This window comes from Limanda limanda, chromosome 7 (assembly GCF_963576545.1).
Source record: "Limanda limanda chromosome 7, fLimLim1.1, whole genome shotgun sequence".
Lineage (NCBI taxonomy): Eukaryota > Metazoa > Chordata > Actinopteri > Pleuronectiformes > Pleuronectidae > Limanda > Limanda limanda.
In genome coordinates this window covers 22,218,997-22,235,592 of record NC_083642.1, presented here as the reverse complement: position 1 = coordinate 22,235,592, position 16,596 = coordinate 22,218,997, and the positions used below count along the sequence as shown (strand labels likewise).

At 41.6% G+C, this 16,596-nt stretch overlaps 1 protein-coding gene across 1 annotated transcript in view; it reads left to right on the top strand.

Moving 5' to 3' along the window:
- Positions 1-12,953, top strand: part of tafa5l (TAFA chemokine like family member 5, like) — a 33,629-nt gene extending 20,676 nt beyond the window's left edge. The window contains exons 3-4 of the mRNA XM_061074660.1: positions 9,851-9,978; positions 12,903-12,953. Of these exons, the coding sequence (XP_060930643.1) occupies positions 9,851-9,978; positions 12,903-12,953 (179 nt within the window). The remainder of the gene's footprint in view (positions 1-9,850; positions 9,979-12,902) is intronic.
- Positions 12,954-16,596: the final 3,643 nt, after the last annotated feature.

The window sequence follows — 16,596 nt, the reverse complement described above, 5'->3', positions numbered from 1 at the left end:
TCAACAGCTTAAAGTATATTTAACTTAAATACACAAATATTAAGTGCGAAAAAAATTACTAAATCATAATAAATCAATAATGAAACATTAACAGTTTCAGTGTTTAAACGAAAAGTACAAAATCCAGGCGATATTGTTTATGGAACCTTGGACACAGCAAAATTACAGAGTAATGTGCATTTACTCAGATGTGAGTAATTCTCTCCATCAAGACATATAAAAAGAAATCTGTTCTCAGTTGTGTCTGACTACCACACACAGCAATTTCTAGCGTCATCAAATGTTTTGGCCAAAGGTCAATGTGATACTAGATATTACCTAACATTCCTCTAAATCAGGATTTATAGAACCCTAGTTACATACATAACTCTTGTTTGAATTAATATTTACATTGTCAAGAGATTGAGAGCATTGAACCATACATGTTACGATCCAACTGCTATGTCCTTGATTCACTTCCAGCGGGTGGTTGTTTTTGAAAGCTGTGGCTCAGTCACTCTCCACATGTTTCCAACCATGTACTTACACTGTCACTGTCTAATGAAATGCTAAGGAAAAAACTGGTGCTGTAACAACGATCTGTCAGAGCTGTGAGGCAGGTGGGGGCGTGAGTGACTGTCAGTCTGTAGTGTTGAACACTCCTTTCTTTCTGTTCGTAAATTAAAACAACAGCAGAGACAACACATTTTTACAATCTCATCTGCACAGTGCATCTTTGTGTACAACAGCGCGATAAAGGCTGGTAACAGCACTCAATGCTAAACAGGACCCAGGAGCACAGAGAACATGTGACGACAAAACTCAACTTTGCTGCAGAAGCAAACACACTATAGGCTTCAGCCACAGTGAACAGATAAACGTAATCATTATTCGTAAACTACACTCAAAATAACTAAATTACTATTAATTAGCAGTAGACCGAAGACCTGCTGAGGTGTCTCCAGGACTCGGGGATCAGCCTAACCGGTGAAGGGAATGATGACACTATGGAAACCTACTTGCTTTCAGTCTTAAGCAATAGAAATTCACTGCATGGGCACAAAGATGACAAAAAACTCCAAATTCAGCACCATGGACAGCGGTCAGAGCAGATTTAAGGAGTGAGTTCATTTTCCTGGAAAGACTCGACATGAGATTCAGTTCCAAACCACAGCCTCCAATATAAATCTAGATGTTTATAAGTATGTAGTGATATTACACTGTATTAAAGGGCTCAACTAAATACTCAGCAACTTCAAATAAGCCCGCACATCCAAGCTTGATAATCACTCAGTGCTGGACATTGGTGACGAAAACTTTAAGACAAGAATTGTCTGCACACTAGTTTATGCTCCCACAAACTTTTGATTTGACCTCACAGGGAGGTAGCTTTTCTGGCACAGGCTCTCTAATCTGTCCATCCATTATCGATACCCTTTATACTTTGTAGGTCACTGATGCGCTGGAGCCAATCCCAGCTGACATAAGGTGGTTACACCCTGTACATGTCGCCAGTGCACACAGCTTTCACACCGAATTAGAGTCGCCAATTAACCTAACCTCAATCTGCATGTCTTTGGACTGTGGGAGGAAGCTCGAGCACCCGGATAAAACTCACACAGACACAGGGAGAACATGCAAACTCCACACAGACCACAGACGAATAGGGATTCATAATGGAAACTTCTTTCTGTGAGGGGACACTGGTTACCACTGCACCACCATGCCGCAACATGCACAGGACCTTCTTTAGACAACTAAACATTTTACAAAAAGGTATTTTACAATTGTGTTACAAGGTTAGATTGACGTCATATGTCTTATATCATTTCCTGTCAGTACAAAAAGTGCATTAATGTCTCATATGTTAACTGGGGCAGTTTGCTACTGATTATTATGTAGTCTGTACTTTTCAGTATTGATTATGTGATTTTGGGACAAAGCATTTATTTTACCCTTGGCCGGCAGCTCTGTCTGACTTCTCTGAATTCTAAATTAAATGTGTGGGCAGCGACAGATCTGCCTGTTGACGGGTGTTTATTCCTCTGTCACACACAATATCTCAGGTACAAGTGGCTGCATTTTTAATGAAACCCACAGAAATGACACATCTTAACACAGTGTTCAAGCTCCACTGTCAGTTTAAGTGACTGGCATGTTGCTGCTGCTGGTGATGACGCACTAACATATCAAAGCTGAATCTTTAATATACACGTCTCTCCGACACTGCAGGTTTGACAGTTCAGTTTCGTGCACTTGCACTTAAAGAAAATACTCAAAGGATTATCAGTTTATATTAAATAAGATTTTCCATTATTTGAGTTTCTTCCAGTAGCAATAAACACAGGATAATCAGTTTTCGACTTTCTACTCTTCAAATATCTGCAAATACTTGAAAACCGTCTTCAACTGACAATTTTAACATGCAATACTGTTTTTTAACTGTTTTACTGTGCAATATCTTATCACCATGGACTTATTTTTACCAGCTTTTCAACATGTATATAAAATCTTAGTACTCGTCTACATTTTATGTATTAATAATCTTACTATTTATCTATTTCTATATATATTCATAATCGCATTACTTGTCTATTTGTTCATAATGTTAATACTTTTTATGTATTAATTATCTTATTACCATTATTTTGATCTTTTTCGTATATATCATAATGTTTTGAGATGTACAGCAAATTTTGTAGTACAGTGCGAAATGACCATAAAGGCATTCTATTCTATTCTATTCTATTCTACTCTATTTTACTCTATTCTATTCTAATTTGTTTCTTGTGAACACATTGTTGCTACACATACTTTTCATGAAGCACACCGTTTGATGTACGATCATGTTTGCAGTTGAACTATCAGACTGTGTCCATGCAGCTTAATACGGCGAGTTAAGATTCACGAGTCCCGTCTGAGCGATTAAAATCACCATCGAAAGCTCATGGATTTCAGCCACTTTGCTGTTTCCTGCAATGAATAAAAAATAAAAACCCAGGCTTACATCTGATGCAGCCCCTGGGATATTTTAAAATTTACAACAGTCTGCAGCTGGTGGCTTAAAGGAGACAATTGGACTGATATTTTCTTCTCTCTTACCATTTTGCTTAAATTCACACTTCCATAACTGCACACCAACTGCCAAGCAGTGAATTAAGTTTGTTACAAGTGAGATACCTATGAATTTATTGGCTGATTGGTCCAGACAAATTCACTTGGTTGGTCTTTATTTGTTTTAATTCACTGAACACCATGCGCATGTTTATACATTTCTTTTCTCTGAAGAATACTTTCTATTATTAGTCTCTTTAAGGACATATTTCAAGCGTTTTGCCCTCTTTTTGTGCTGCTGTGTGTCACTGTTGTGCAGGTTTGGTGTGCACACTGTACACAGGAGGATTATGTGCTTTTCCTTGCTTGTCTCCCTGCTCTCACTGTAATCTGCTCCCGGACTCTCTCCCTTTCCCTTGCTGCTCGGCCCATTGTTGCCATGCCACCACATCACACTGTAATCGTACAGAGCTCGATGGCCGCTGTGATAAGAGTCTGGAGGCTGCAGGGAGACGGTTTATTTGCCAGCTGCAATCTTCTGCTTTCACGCCCAGCAAAATGATTATTGACTCTAAATTAGCAAAAAAACGTATAGCGGAAAAGAGGCTTAACAAAAGAAAGGTTCCCTAAACTGTACAATACAGGCACATAATATATGCTTATATAGGAAATGGGACTTTTAGTACATATTTTAACAAAATGCTGTAAGAAGCCTCCATATTTCTGAGCTGCTCCTGTTTATCCATGTGCAACAACAGAGTTATGTACTCCAGAGATATTGTGTTAATTTACATACATTTTTTCCCCCAATCGTTTCATTGAGGTCGATGCATTGCTGATGTTTCCCTCAAAGCAACATTTGTAATACAGGAATCATCTAAATTATCCTGATTGAATTGATCACGACTATCTCATAACTAAGATAATAACATTGGAGTTAATCAGTTTAGATTCAGATTAATAATACTGTCACAGTGCGGCCAAATGGTGGAAATAAACAACAACTAATTGAATTGCTTATTACCCAACCCAAGTGTTACCAGTCAGTTTTCCCACAAAGCCCTTTTGAAAGTGAGCCCAACAATCTCAGTAATTCCAAGCAACAGCTTGCTCAACAAAACACACAGTTTATGATGAAGTGTGTCTGCTGGCCGTGTTTAAAATGCATTCGCTTGAATTTTTCTGTAGTCATAATTAGAAATGAGAGACCGTCAGGCCTCTGGTAGCAGGACGGAGGACAGAAGACTGAAAATGTGGACGCTATGAATTGTTTCATGATTGAAGCTTAATTAACATCAGACAGAAACATAAAAAAAAAAACTGTTGTTGCTGGTGCTCAGCTCATCGTGTTGGATACTCAGGCGCATCAGTATTAGTGACATTGAAACGCACAATTAATTGTTGTAATTCATGCTTTACAATATATCCTTTTTTAAATGCAATGGACCTTCTCTCTTTATGGATTACAGCAACTGCCTCAAAGGAAGCACCAGTATAAGTACCATTATTCAATTACCAGAAGAGCCACAGTTAATTGTTGTGGTGATTCACGCTGCAGGTTGTATCGTGTTTTAAACGCAGCGTTCCGTCTCCTGGTGTCGTTCCTCTTTGTGTTTCAGACACTTCCTCTGAAGTCCTGTCTTTTTGTTTGTTGCACCTCATCTAAATACATTTTAAATGACCTGCTTGTGGCTTTGGTAAAAATGTGATGCTAGATTTTTACTTGTGCAGGAAAGAATTTCATCAGACTAACAGTGGGTCGGGTTTAAGTAAGTCACTGCTGTGCCTTCTGCCCCATTCCGAGTCCCATCTGGCAGTGCTGTGTAGTGCAGGGCAGGGCAGGGCTTGGCACTGTGCATGGGGGGGGACAGATGGCCGTATACGTGTGATCTAGTTGGAGGTCCAGAGCCGTACCCCAGCAGGGACCCTTGCAGCTGACAAGCCTGGGCCAACATCCACTTTCCCTGGGTGGGACTCCGACAGTGACTGCAGCAGGCCGGGCCACCCAGGTGCCCCCCCCCCCCCCCCCCCCCCCCCCGGCAGACAGAGACGCTCTCTCTTCCAGCTGTTTCACCTCTGCTGCTGTTACATCATTACAAACAAGGAGGGACAAGAATTACACAACAGCCCTGAGCTCATGTTTAAATACAACACAAACTACATCTACTTCCTAATTCAACAAGCGTCTGTATGTATGTGAGCCTTTCATCAGCTTCACACTTGTGAATTATTAAAGAATCAAGGAAATGCAGTGTCACATTTGGATTTGGACGCTTGATACGTTCGATATTAATAAAATGAGTCAGCACTCTATAGCAGACAGTGGGGGCGGAGCAATGTGTCTTCAGTCTACTGACTGAGTAGAACATGTCTTCTTCTATATCAGCGGTCGGCAACTGGGTTAAACCACAGACACAGACTATGAGACCCGCGACAGGTGATGATCTCTGTCATTTAAGATTAAGATTAAGATACATTTATTTATTTGTCCCAAACACATGCACAGACATGCACAAGCACACTCATGCAAGGAGGGAAATGTAACCTCTGCTTTTAACCCATCTGGTGCAGGACACACAGAGCAGTGGGCAGCCATGTACGGCGCCCGGGGAGCAGATGTTGGGGGAGTAAGGTGCCTTGCTCAGGGGCACTAGACAGGGTAGAAAGATTCCTCTTGGATTTTTGGACAGATCAATCCAGGTTCGTCTTTTTGTTGTTTCTCCGTGGATTCGAACCAGAGACAAACCAGAGACCTTTTCTGCCCATAGGCCAAGTTTCTGCCACTAGTCCACCGCCTTGAACAACTTTCACAGAATCACTTCCTATATGGCCATTTGTTCTCAATGTATCTTGCTGCAATGCTTTATATCGAGCTGAACTACATAGCTTTTATTTTGAAAAATTGTGAACTTGGAACTGAAGATTGTGCATCTGAAATAGCCGACATGCATTGAATGACAAAATAACACCAGTCAGTAATGACAAGGAATCATTCTGAAGTAGCTCAGGAGCCTTAACACGGGACAAGACTTCAGCCCAAACAGACAGGACACTGCACTATAGTTATAATGATGCCAGCAAAGCCACAAAGTTTCTCTGGCTTTGAGTGATCCAATAAGCCAGGTATATTAACAGCAGTATGTAAAAATCACAGCACTGAGGGATGAAATATAGAAGCAGACAGATATTTATTAATTTTCATCAAAGCTTCGGCTCATCTGGCTTCGAGCCTGTCGATGTGTGTAGGTGGCTGCAGCATTTACGCATTTCACTGTGTCTACAGTTGTGTGTGCCAGCATGTTGGACAGATAGGTTTGATGAATGGAGACAGGCTGAAGCCAAACTGCAGCGATGCCAAATTTGTTCCATGATGTTGCCGTTGAAGAAGTAGTGATGACAACACTGTCATATGAACAAACGCTGCCCGAGCCAGCACCGTGGGTTATGGCACCAGGACGTTCATGAAGTCATCATAGATCAAATCATACTGTCATTGATGGCATTGAAAAAAGTAACAAGGACGAGGTATCGAGTGCCCAGCTACCCTGTGCTGCAGCTAACAAATGCATTTATTTCAGCCAACCTCCGCCACTCTGGTCTGGCCGGCCTGAAGCTCTCCACGGTTAGTCAGCACTCCAGCAACTTTGCCAGCTCAGCTTTTATTCCCGTACCCTGGAAATTGAGTTTTGCTTGCCATGTAATGTACTCAAACCTACATCTGCAACCGACTGATAAATCTACTTTTCGTTGCGCCTGACAGATGGCTGTGAGAATGAAGATTCGCCGCGGCATGTTGCTGTGTCAGGACGAAGGTCACTTTAGATCTTCCTCTCCTCTTGGCTCCGGGCGAGGCCGCGATGACCATTATGTCTCCAAATCAAGTTGCGAAGCTTTAATGATTTCTTTAAGCTTGTTTGGTTGAATGAGATGACAGGTTCCTGGATTGTGTTGTTCCACTGCTGAATCCTGCCTGACTACACTGGGAGGACACACCCAATATCCCTGCTCTCCCCTAAAGTGCCAACAATATCCATTATTTGCTGAGAGACGATGGCTCTATATCTACAGAGCAGTAATTGCGTGTGCGTGTGGTTACATACATGAGGAGGCCGTTCAGCCAGTTTGATAAATACCACAAGATGACAGATCTTTATTGCAGAGCAGCAGTCGGGGTCTGACACTCCAAAGACCAATTTCAGACTGTTAACAAGGCCTGGACCAGGAATACCTCACAGCGAAATGTCACCAGGCCTCGCTTTCCACACCTCTTTACCCTCACTCTCTCCCACTCCCCCCCCCCCGCCCTGCCCTCAGCTCTCCCATGGACATTCAACGAATTGTAGTTCCTCTCTTTCAATTTGCAGAGCGTGTTGCCTCGTTCCACAGTATGCTGCCCAGGGGGATCGTGGGTAGACGAGAGCAGCGGCCCCGGCCAGGTCCGCGGAGAGCTGATAACCTTTCAGTGTTGCTTTAGCACGCTGTGTAAAGAACAATCAGTGTTTATCACCGTCGACTACAGGCGAATGCTGATTCAATGTCATGCAGACAGAGGGAAAGTGAGTGCATCGCCGGCTTTTGCTTTGACATTCTCCAGCCGACAAATAACTTTCCGTCGATTTAAGATTTTTGGGCTTTTATTGCTTTTATCGTCTGTAATCCGCTTCCTCAAATCCATGGATTGAAATATAGCATAGGATGTACATTTCAGATTTACAGAGCTCTGCAGCTGTCAAGGTAAAAAATAAAACATTCATGCATTTTAATGAAGGATTGTGAACACTAACTATTATCCTACCATATGTCTTGAATTAGGAGGTGATGTAACATTTTCAACTCTAGAGAGTTGTATGTGTTCAGTCGAGCAGCAGCAGCCTGAACTGGACAGTGTAGCTAAAACAATGACCAATGTTGCATCACAACTTTGTAAAATGTAATGATAATGAAATGTAATCCACCAGGCTGACAGTATTGGTGAATGAATTCAGCCACATGAATACCAAAACACAGATGTTAGCCAGATGCTAACAGTGTCCCTCCCCAAAGCCCATTTTCCACTGGTCAAAAAACACACTACACCCACAAACATCTGGCTTTTGTCTGCAATGGGAATGGATATAATCAGCATTCACTTCCGGGTCAAATGACTCAGGTTTTAATCGGCTCTGGCTCCGGCTCCGATGGAAATGAGACACCCAGGTGAACGCGCTAGTTTGGCAAGTCAGCGAGGTTAAGCGTTTTAATTTTCTATGTGTTCCACATAAACATGATGCACCGGGGAAAAGAACAGAAAGACAAACTTGTCTACCCAATGTGAGAGGAGTTGATTGCCTTTTAAAAAACAGGTTTAGAAAAAATATCTTATACCTGCTAATTTAGGCGTAAAAGGGGTATTAGTGACCAGGGTAGTGAAAATAACCTGTAACTTGAAGTGTTATCCACCTGTTTTGTACTTAAAAGTCTACATGTCTCGACTGTATATGTGTATTTGGCTGGACAACATATGAACGTCCAGGCCACTTTAAGAGGAAGCTGTGTGAAGTACATTGCCTCAAGGGACGTCACTAGAGGCAGCTGAGCGTTGGTCGGGGCTGAAGTCTAAAAATGTAAAATAAATGAGACTGCCACCTAAAATGATTTTAACAGAATTATGAGGGTAAGATTTAATGTAAATCTCTATTTATATTCACAAATAGCTAATTCATAAACATAAACTATTCATTTAGAAGCACAAATTAGTATTTTATGTTTCACCATGAATGCTACTGGGTTCTTAAAAAATCCATTAATGAAGGTCAAGATGATGGTGAAGAGCTGCAGTGGTCCCCAGTTTGCACCCAGCCAGACAACCTCTTGTATTTCTCTTTCCCTGTCTCTCTTCTTTATTTCTCTGTCATCTCTCTAATGTCAGTGTTTAATTTAAAACGGGAACATGTAAATATTGAACAGCATTGACATGCCATCATTTAAAACAACTTGTATTGTTAAATTAGATTTGACAAGTATTTCCATCAGGCATCAGGAGGCTGTAATCATACTGCATTATTTTGTGTTGCAGAATACAAATGGTTTTTTATTCATTTAAAATGCGTAAAAATGCAAATGTGAAAACATGAGCATCTCAAGAAATTAACTACAATTACAATACAACATTTCTTTTGGCAAATGTTTTTCCATATTTATGCGCACATGTCTTTGTAGAGAGATTATTCTCAGTTGAGGGAACAAGGGCTTTTTCAGTCATTGTTTCAAACCAACAATGAACCTGCAGTGTTGCTACTCCTGCCATTTACTGTAGCTCTATTCACTCATGCTGCAGGAAGAGGTGCCCAACATTTATGTGATATAATTCATAATGTGCCTGGCCTTGATAGCAAAAAGACTGCAAAGACTCATCAGGAAGCTTTTGTAATGCCCATTGAGGGCAAGTTTCCCTGTGTAGCTTCAAGTCAAATAATCCAACAATGTGATGTTAATAAGTAATTCTCATGAGCAGGAATAGGAACTGAAACAACAAGTTGAAAGGAAAAAAGTGAAGTTGTGCAGCTGCAGTAAAAGCAAGCTTTAGCAGGAAAGTAATTTATGGACCACCAGCTGGTCCGTAAAGGTTACTACCAGAGGCAATTCAGACATGGAAGTTCAACAAGAACCTAATTAAAATACGACAGGCTTGTAGACACACCACCACACGAAGATGCTTTCCTGTCTGCTGAGCATAAAGATAAGACTGTTCTGCTGCTTGTTCGAGAGAAATTGAAGTCTTTACCGGGGTCTGTCTTTCTAACGTGCCTGTTTCCCCTCTGCTCTTTCACCATCCCAGCGCGGATCGTGCGGAGCCGCCAGTGGTGCGAGATGGCTCCCTGCATGGAGGGGGAGGTCTGCAGCCTCCTGTTCAACCGATCCGGCTGGACCTGCACCCGGGGCAGCGGTCGCATCAAGACCATCACGGTAATTTACAAGACGTGATATTCATGCACCACATTCGCGCCCCCTGCAAGCTGATAGTGTTACATGAAGCCTCAGCACCTGGAGGCAGAACGTTCACACAGCAGGTCAGTGTCCAGGTTTCAAATGCTGCATCAGTTGTGAATCTCAGAGGGAAGAAATTTAATGCTGAGCTGTTTTAGGTGAACCTGGACCTGAACTACAAAGCTTGATCAGTGTGCAACCTCGCAGTTATGTAACAGCTGATGTTATAATGGTTTGATTGCAATCCACAATTTAAGGGTTAGGGGTCAGGGTCGGGATGCCTTAGTGGAGAAAAGAAATCTAATAAACAAACGGTTGGGTATCACTTTCAATCACCGTCTCTTTTAGACTTAGAACATAATACTATAAACAACTAGAGTCCTTTTACACAGGTCAAAACCCGCTAACACCAACCGACATCTAGTTTTTTCTACAATGGGAATGGAAACAATCAGCAAATGACAGAAGACACAGGTTTATCAGCTCTGATTGGCACTGATAGAAGCATGACACTCGGGTGACCACTTAAATAACCACTGTATATTTCTTCTATATATTTTTTACATCCTGGGAACAACATTTTTCTTTGTATCATGCAAGATGCAACAGTGGCTTCTAAGTTTCTGCTTGTGACATCGAACATGAGTCACCAGGGGAAAAAACTGAAAGGCAAACTCCTCTACAGATAATTGGAAGGTATCAATCACCTTTTTCCGGCTGGTTAAAAGAATGCTAATTTGGTGTCAAAGAGGTAGAGGCTCAAGAATGAGTGTTCTGGAGATTATGAACATTTAAATACACACCTATTAGACTGCTTTGTTGTTTGATCCTCTGGTCAGGTTATAAACACCACCCAGAAACACGAGCTTTAACCAGAAATACTAAGAAATCTTAAGAATACTTGCATATCAGTTCAAACTATTCTGTAAGGAACCATCAGATACTAGGAGTTACAAGTTTATATCAAAAACATTAGAAATAGAATAAGCTTGAAGTTGCAAGTGAAAAACACTGAATTCATGGGGATTTGTTGAAGAGTATTAACGAGAGTTATGTCAGTCTCCTGCCTTTTTAAACTCATTATTTTAGGTCCCGCATCAGCTCTATCTGCTGCTGATGAGGCTCTTATAAAACAATAAACAGTATAAACATCAATACACGGCTGATGGAAAACATCTGCTGTGACATTGGGGTGTTGGGGTGCAGCCAACACGCAGTGCAACACACTGAACTGCTCACAGGCGAGCGTATCAGCAGCAGGTCTCTGTAATGTCTAAACCTGTTTAGGCAATAATCAGAGTCTTCTCTGATTGCATGTACAATGTACCTCCTGACTCATGCTGACAGAATGTAAAGTCAAATATGAATATTTGCAGTCGATTAAATAACCTGCTCAAACATGAGATTAGGCACTTTATATCTCAGTGTAAGGCTGAGGAGAATAACAATAGCTGACAGCACTCCGTGACCTCCCTGTGACTCTGTGGGAGACGGAAGTGAAAACACACCATGGTGAATTTTTAAAACCTTCAATATGGTGTCATCTGCTCCTCTGTAGGCTCCTCATGCAGCGACACGCCTCGGAGCTGCTAACTGAGGCTTTTCAATGTGATTAACTCTCATTCGATAAACACATCATTACTTCATCATCAGTAATGAAGATTAATTTCATCCGTTTTTTGTATCATTATAAAGGAAGTAGCATGATGAATGAATTTGAAAGCCATGAATGACTCTGAAGGAAACCTACAGGCCGGTCAACGATAGACGCTCCGCGGGCGCTACCGCTTGTCCACTCAATAGCTGCGTCGCCATGGATACAGGTCTCACTGTCGCTGTGAGCTTCACACTGCACCACTTGGCAATTTCACACTTTATACACAATAGAAATGGAGGAGTTCTGTGTTCTGTGTTTGTCATGCCCAAGAAACACGATTAAGTCCCTCCACTGTCCCCCCCCGACTCATCTCTTCAACCTGGATCCACTGCTACAGTTGGTTGCATGTACACGATTGTTGTTCTAAAGTTGCCACTGGATAAGTTCAGCTTTTTTGGTTTTGGCTTGAATTGAATTAAAATAAATTCCATGTTTCCTTGTGCAGACACTGGCTGCTTGATCTCAGAAAACGCTTTTGATGCCATGACTACATGTCGCCGTCGGAAACCACATAACATCCCATCAGCTGAGGGAGAATGTGGCCAAGCAGATGCTCAAATCTGAACAACCAAATCTGAATTTCTCTTTGCTTTTATACCTTTGTTTAATCGGTGATAAAAACCAAATGCTTTGCTAATGCTCTCTTGTAGACAAAGCTGTGTCCCAATTCAAGGGAATTGCACCTGTGTGAACCGGGAAGGCCAAACCTAAATGAGACGGTCTGGTCTACGGAGGTTTTTTAGAATTTTCGTCATCAGCTTGTCCCGCCCTTGCTTCTGTCGCCTAGCAACAGAGCAGTTGAACGCGACGAGAAAGTTATAATGCCCCTTGGTTTTTTGACATGTACCTTCAGCAACTGAGTTGAATCTAGAGCAGGGGTCTTCCACGTTTTTCAGGCCAAGGACCCCAAACTGATGGAGAGATGGAGCAGGGTCCCCCTACTATATATATAAGTTTAGTTTAAATAATTGTGTTTTATATTATACTGGGCCTAGTCCCATGTATAATCATAGCTACCCTGTCATTGTGCATTCAATACTAAGCTATTCAAATAATACACAGGTTCATATATTTATGTTTTTATTATTGTGTGTCGCTGAATGAAAGATGACGTCTTCTGCATCCATTTACCCGCTCGCTACAATATGTTGGATTCATGTTAATGTGTATTTGATTACATAGACTAATTTTAAAAAATATTAAAAAATTGTCTAATCAACCAAACATTTCGCGATCCCCCCTGCAGTTCCTCCACGTACCCCCTAGGGGTCACGGACCCCCTGCTGAAGACCTCTGATCTAGGGCATCGGAAGTCTCGTAGCCAAGCATTATTTATAAAAAAAAAAAAGTGATTGTTACAGAACCGCAATGAATTTTGGGATAGGTTTGTTCGTTTTTTTGGGGAGGAAAGAACACATTTCAAGGAGTCTTTCAAAAAGGAAACTCTAGTTGCACAGCATATGACGCAAACAGTTTTCGAATGCAGTTTAGTGTCGAAGGTTCTGCAGTTACGTATCAATCCACAAATCAATACAACATATTGGTGACATTCTAATGATTGGCCAATAAATCAGCATGGTTGATTAATAGATTCTCACAGACGATTTCAATCATTCTCCACCATTGTGAAAGGAAAAATATCTTCTCAACCAAAGCCAGTCGACAGAAATCTGCCTGAGGTATGAAGATGTCAAAATATAAAGATAGAGAGAGACCAAAGGGAGTCGCAGTGGGATGTGACCGAGTGAGTGAAACAGCACAACACAACATGTTGATGTCAGCAAGAGATGACACGACGGTCCGAGCAGCAGAGACCGTTGTCCTGGTCGTGAGGTACACAAGGCCAAAGGTCAACCTGTCACTGGCTCTGTTGATTTTCACTCTCCCTCTTTATCTCTCTCGCTCCTCTGCCTCGTTCGCCCGGCAGCCCTGGGCAGCTGCGGCAGATTTCATGCATGCATTCCCATCGCGCTCTAATCTACCCTGACAGCACACTTAGACGAGTGTTTTGCATTTGCACATATATTTGCTTAAAAAAAAACAAAATGCAGATTACGTGTTCAGCTGAATATCCCCCATTCGCTGTCGGTGATCCGTGTTTTTTTTCTAGAAGTTAAGAACTTCCCGAGTGATGCTTGTGTTTTTCTTTTTCCCTTTTTTGGGGGATAGTGAAGATTGAAGAGCGGTGCTGAGGAGGCATCCAAATGTTTTTGTTGTAAGAACTAGAATGGGTGGAAAGCACCGTCAGTGAGATAAAATGAGAAATCTATAAGGACGATTGATCGGGCGGTGGGGGGTGGCCGGGGGTGCAGCGTGCCAGGCGTTCGCTTGGCAAGTACATGCGAGAAAGTGTAGAGACGGAGCTTGAATTGTGAGAGGATCTGTCTTCACGTGCACAGGATCACATTCCAAAGCAATCACTGTGACGTGTCTTTTGAAAGCTGACAATGGCTGCAGTCATTATTCTTGTGATTCCTGCTGCGGTGCGCAGGTTGGACGCAGGTGGAGTCAGCCGCTGGAATGAAGTGACAAATGTTCCTGAATGCGGCAGATCATGCACGAAATTGTGCATCTAATAAAACATACATTATGCTGTAAATATCGATTACGCACAGGGTTTAGGTTCAGTCGCCCTTTTTTTACTGAATGAAAATCCAATGTCAAATTGCTCATTGAATCCAAATTATAACTAATGCCTTTTGGAATCCCAGCTCAGTTAAAAAATGACTTTGAGGTTCAGTGTGGTTTGATCAATCTGCGTTTTGTTGGCTGACGAGGCAGAAACACTTTATTTCTGATTGGCAGCCTCATTAATGTTCGCAACGTGTAGCTACAGCCAGCGAACGAAATGAGTAGCAGAAGATATGAAATGCAGCTTAAATTGATTTGACACATTGAATGTACGATATGTGATATGATATATTTTTGTTATCGGAAAATGTGCATTAGATATTTGCCTTGTACGTGAGGTTATTGAATTGGAGATAGGAAAGAGGAGTTCAGCAGATGTGTTGTTTAACCAAAAAACATATTTATACAGTTAATCCTCTCGGGGGCCATCTCTGCTGTCATCTGTTGTTTTCAGTTGTATGTGTGTTTCATGAATTTTTCTTGTTCATCTGTTTGGGTTAGCACCTGACCTGCATGGGGCCTGTACTACAAAGAGACTTCAACTTTACCCAGGATATACTTTCATTATCAGACTTGAATTAACCTAACATCTGGCTTCCTGGAAAACCTCAATTAACCCTGGGTTTTCTTGTCCAGCTACAAACACATTCATATAACACAGGTGGATAATTATGAGCAACTTTGTGCGACTGAATTTTTTTAATTTCCTTTATAATCCTCAGAGACATTGAACAGTGTTTGGATCAGTATTTAATCAAATCTGATTAGTATTAAAAGCATGAACAGTGTCAGGTAACATGTCAGAATCAAAGAATATTTGTTGAATTAAAATTAAGCTGTGATAAATGTTATGAATTTTTATGTATCATCAATGTCTCCCTCCGTTTGTTATAAACTTTGTTTTAAAAGATTTGACCAGAAAATTGATTTTGCTCAACTATGAAGAAATCTGCTAACATTAATTATGTCTCAATCCATTGGTCGGTAGTTCATTCGTTGATAGGTTTTGGCCTCTTATCTTGAGCTTAACCTGCAGGTTAGCGGCTCAGCATGAGTTACCATGGTGATTTACCGTGGAAAGAGTTAAATCTGGAGTTACCTTGATAACCACAAATCCTGCTTGGTACTGCAGGCTGCCATGTTGGATGCAGGCAACCAGTGTATGACACTTTATTCTTAGTGCTGCTGGAATTGATAAAGGTGGACCCACTGATATTATTGTCCTGGTTGTAGCTGGTTATTCTCTCATCACTTTCCCAACAGCTATTGGCCCAGGTTACCACATACCTCAGACAAAAATGGTCCCCAGTGATGGCTGCTGATGTCATTCCCTGATTTACCTCTCGCACCATAGAGACACCTATATTTCACAGGCTAATCATAAAATAACAATGGCTGTGCTTCAGTGAGATATGCTGTGAATGTTCGTGATCTTATTAGGATGAATCCTGCTTTGTGTAATGACTGGATGACCTTTCCTCTTGCACCACTATCAGGCCAACATTTAGACAGGAAATACTGAGAATTAAATGGCTGTTTTACTGAGCATATCTATTCTACCCAGAGGATTCTGATGCTCGGACGAGATGCCATTAGAGCAAAGATACCAACCTTGAAATAATTCAGGTACAATTTACGGATTATGGGAATATTCAACAAAAACCTGAAAAAATCCTACTAGCCAACCATCAATGCAGTCAAACAGGTTTTAATATAGGTGGAGTGTAGTTGTTCATTGGTTAGATTTCATTGTTTTCCCCGATATAGATTCAAATACCTTTACTTTTGTATAACGGCTGATACCGAGTATTGATCCGATACCAGTGCATTTAAAAAGAATAACGACAGTTGTATGCTACCATCCGTGGATGAAGGGATGGTTGCTATCATTGTTGCATAGGCCTGGCTCAGGTTAAAGCCTTACAGAGAATACATACTGACAGTCATTACTAAAAACGATTACAGAAATAATAGATTGGTATCAAATCAACTTGATGTATTAATAAAGTGATTTACGAGTCTAGCTCCATTACACACAAACACATTCTGTGCACCAGAACCTCTTTCATTGCACCCCCCTCCCTCAGGCTGCCCCTCAGTGTGTGTGCAGCTCATGGTGGCACTGCCAGGTCACACTCTCCAGCTCACCTGCTAATGGAGTTTGCATATGCAGCCCGGCTCTCCACTGCCAGCTCCCCATTAATATGAATCACTCTCTGGAGGCCCACCCAAACAAGCTGGCAATTTGTCTTCACTAGTGAGCCGCTGAAAGATCTACACATGATCCTCTCCGTGGCAGAGAGTGCGTT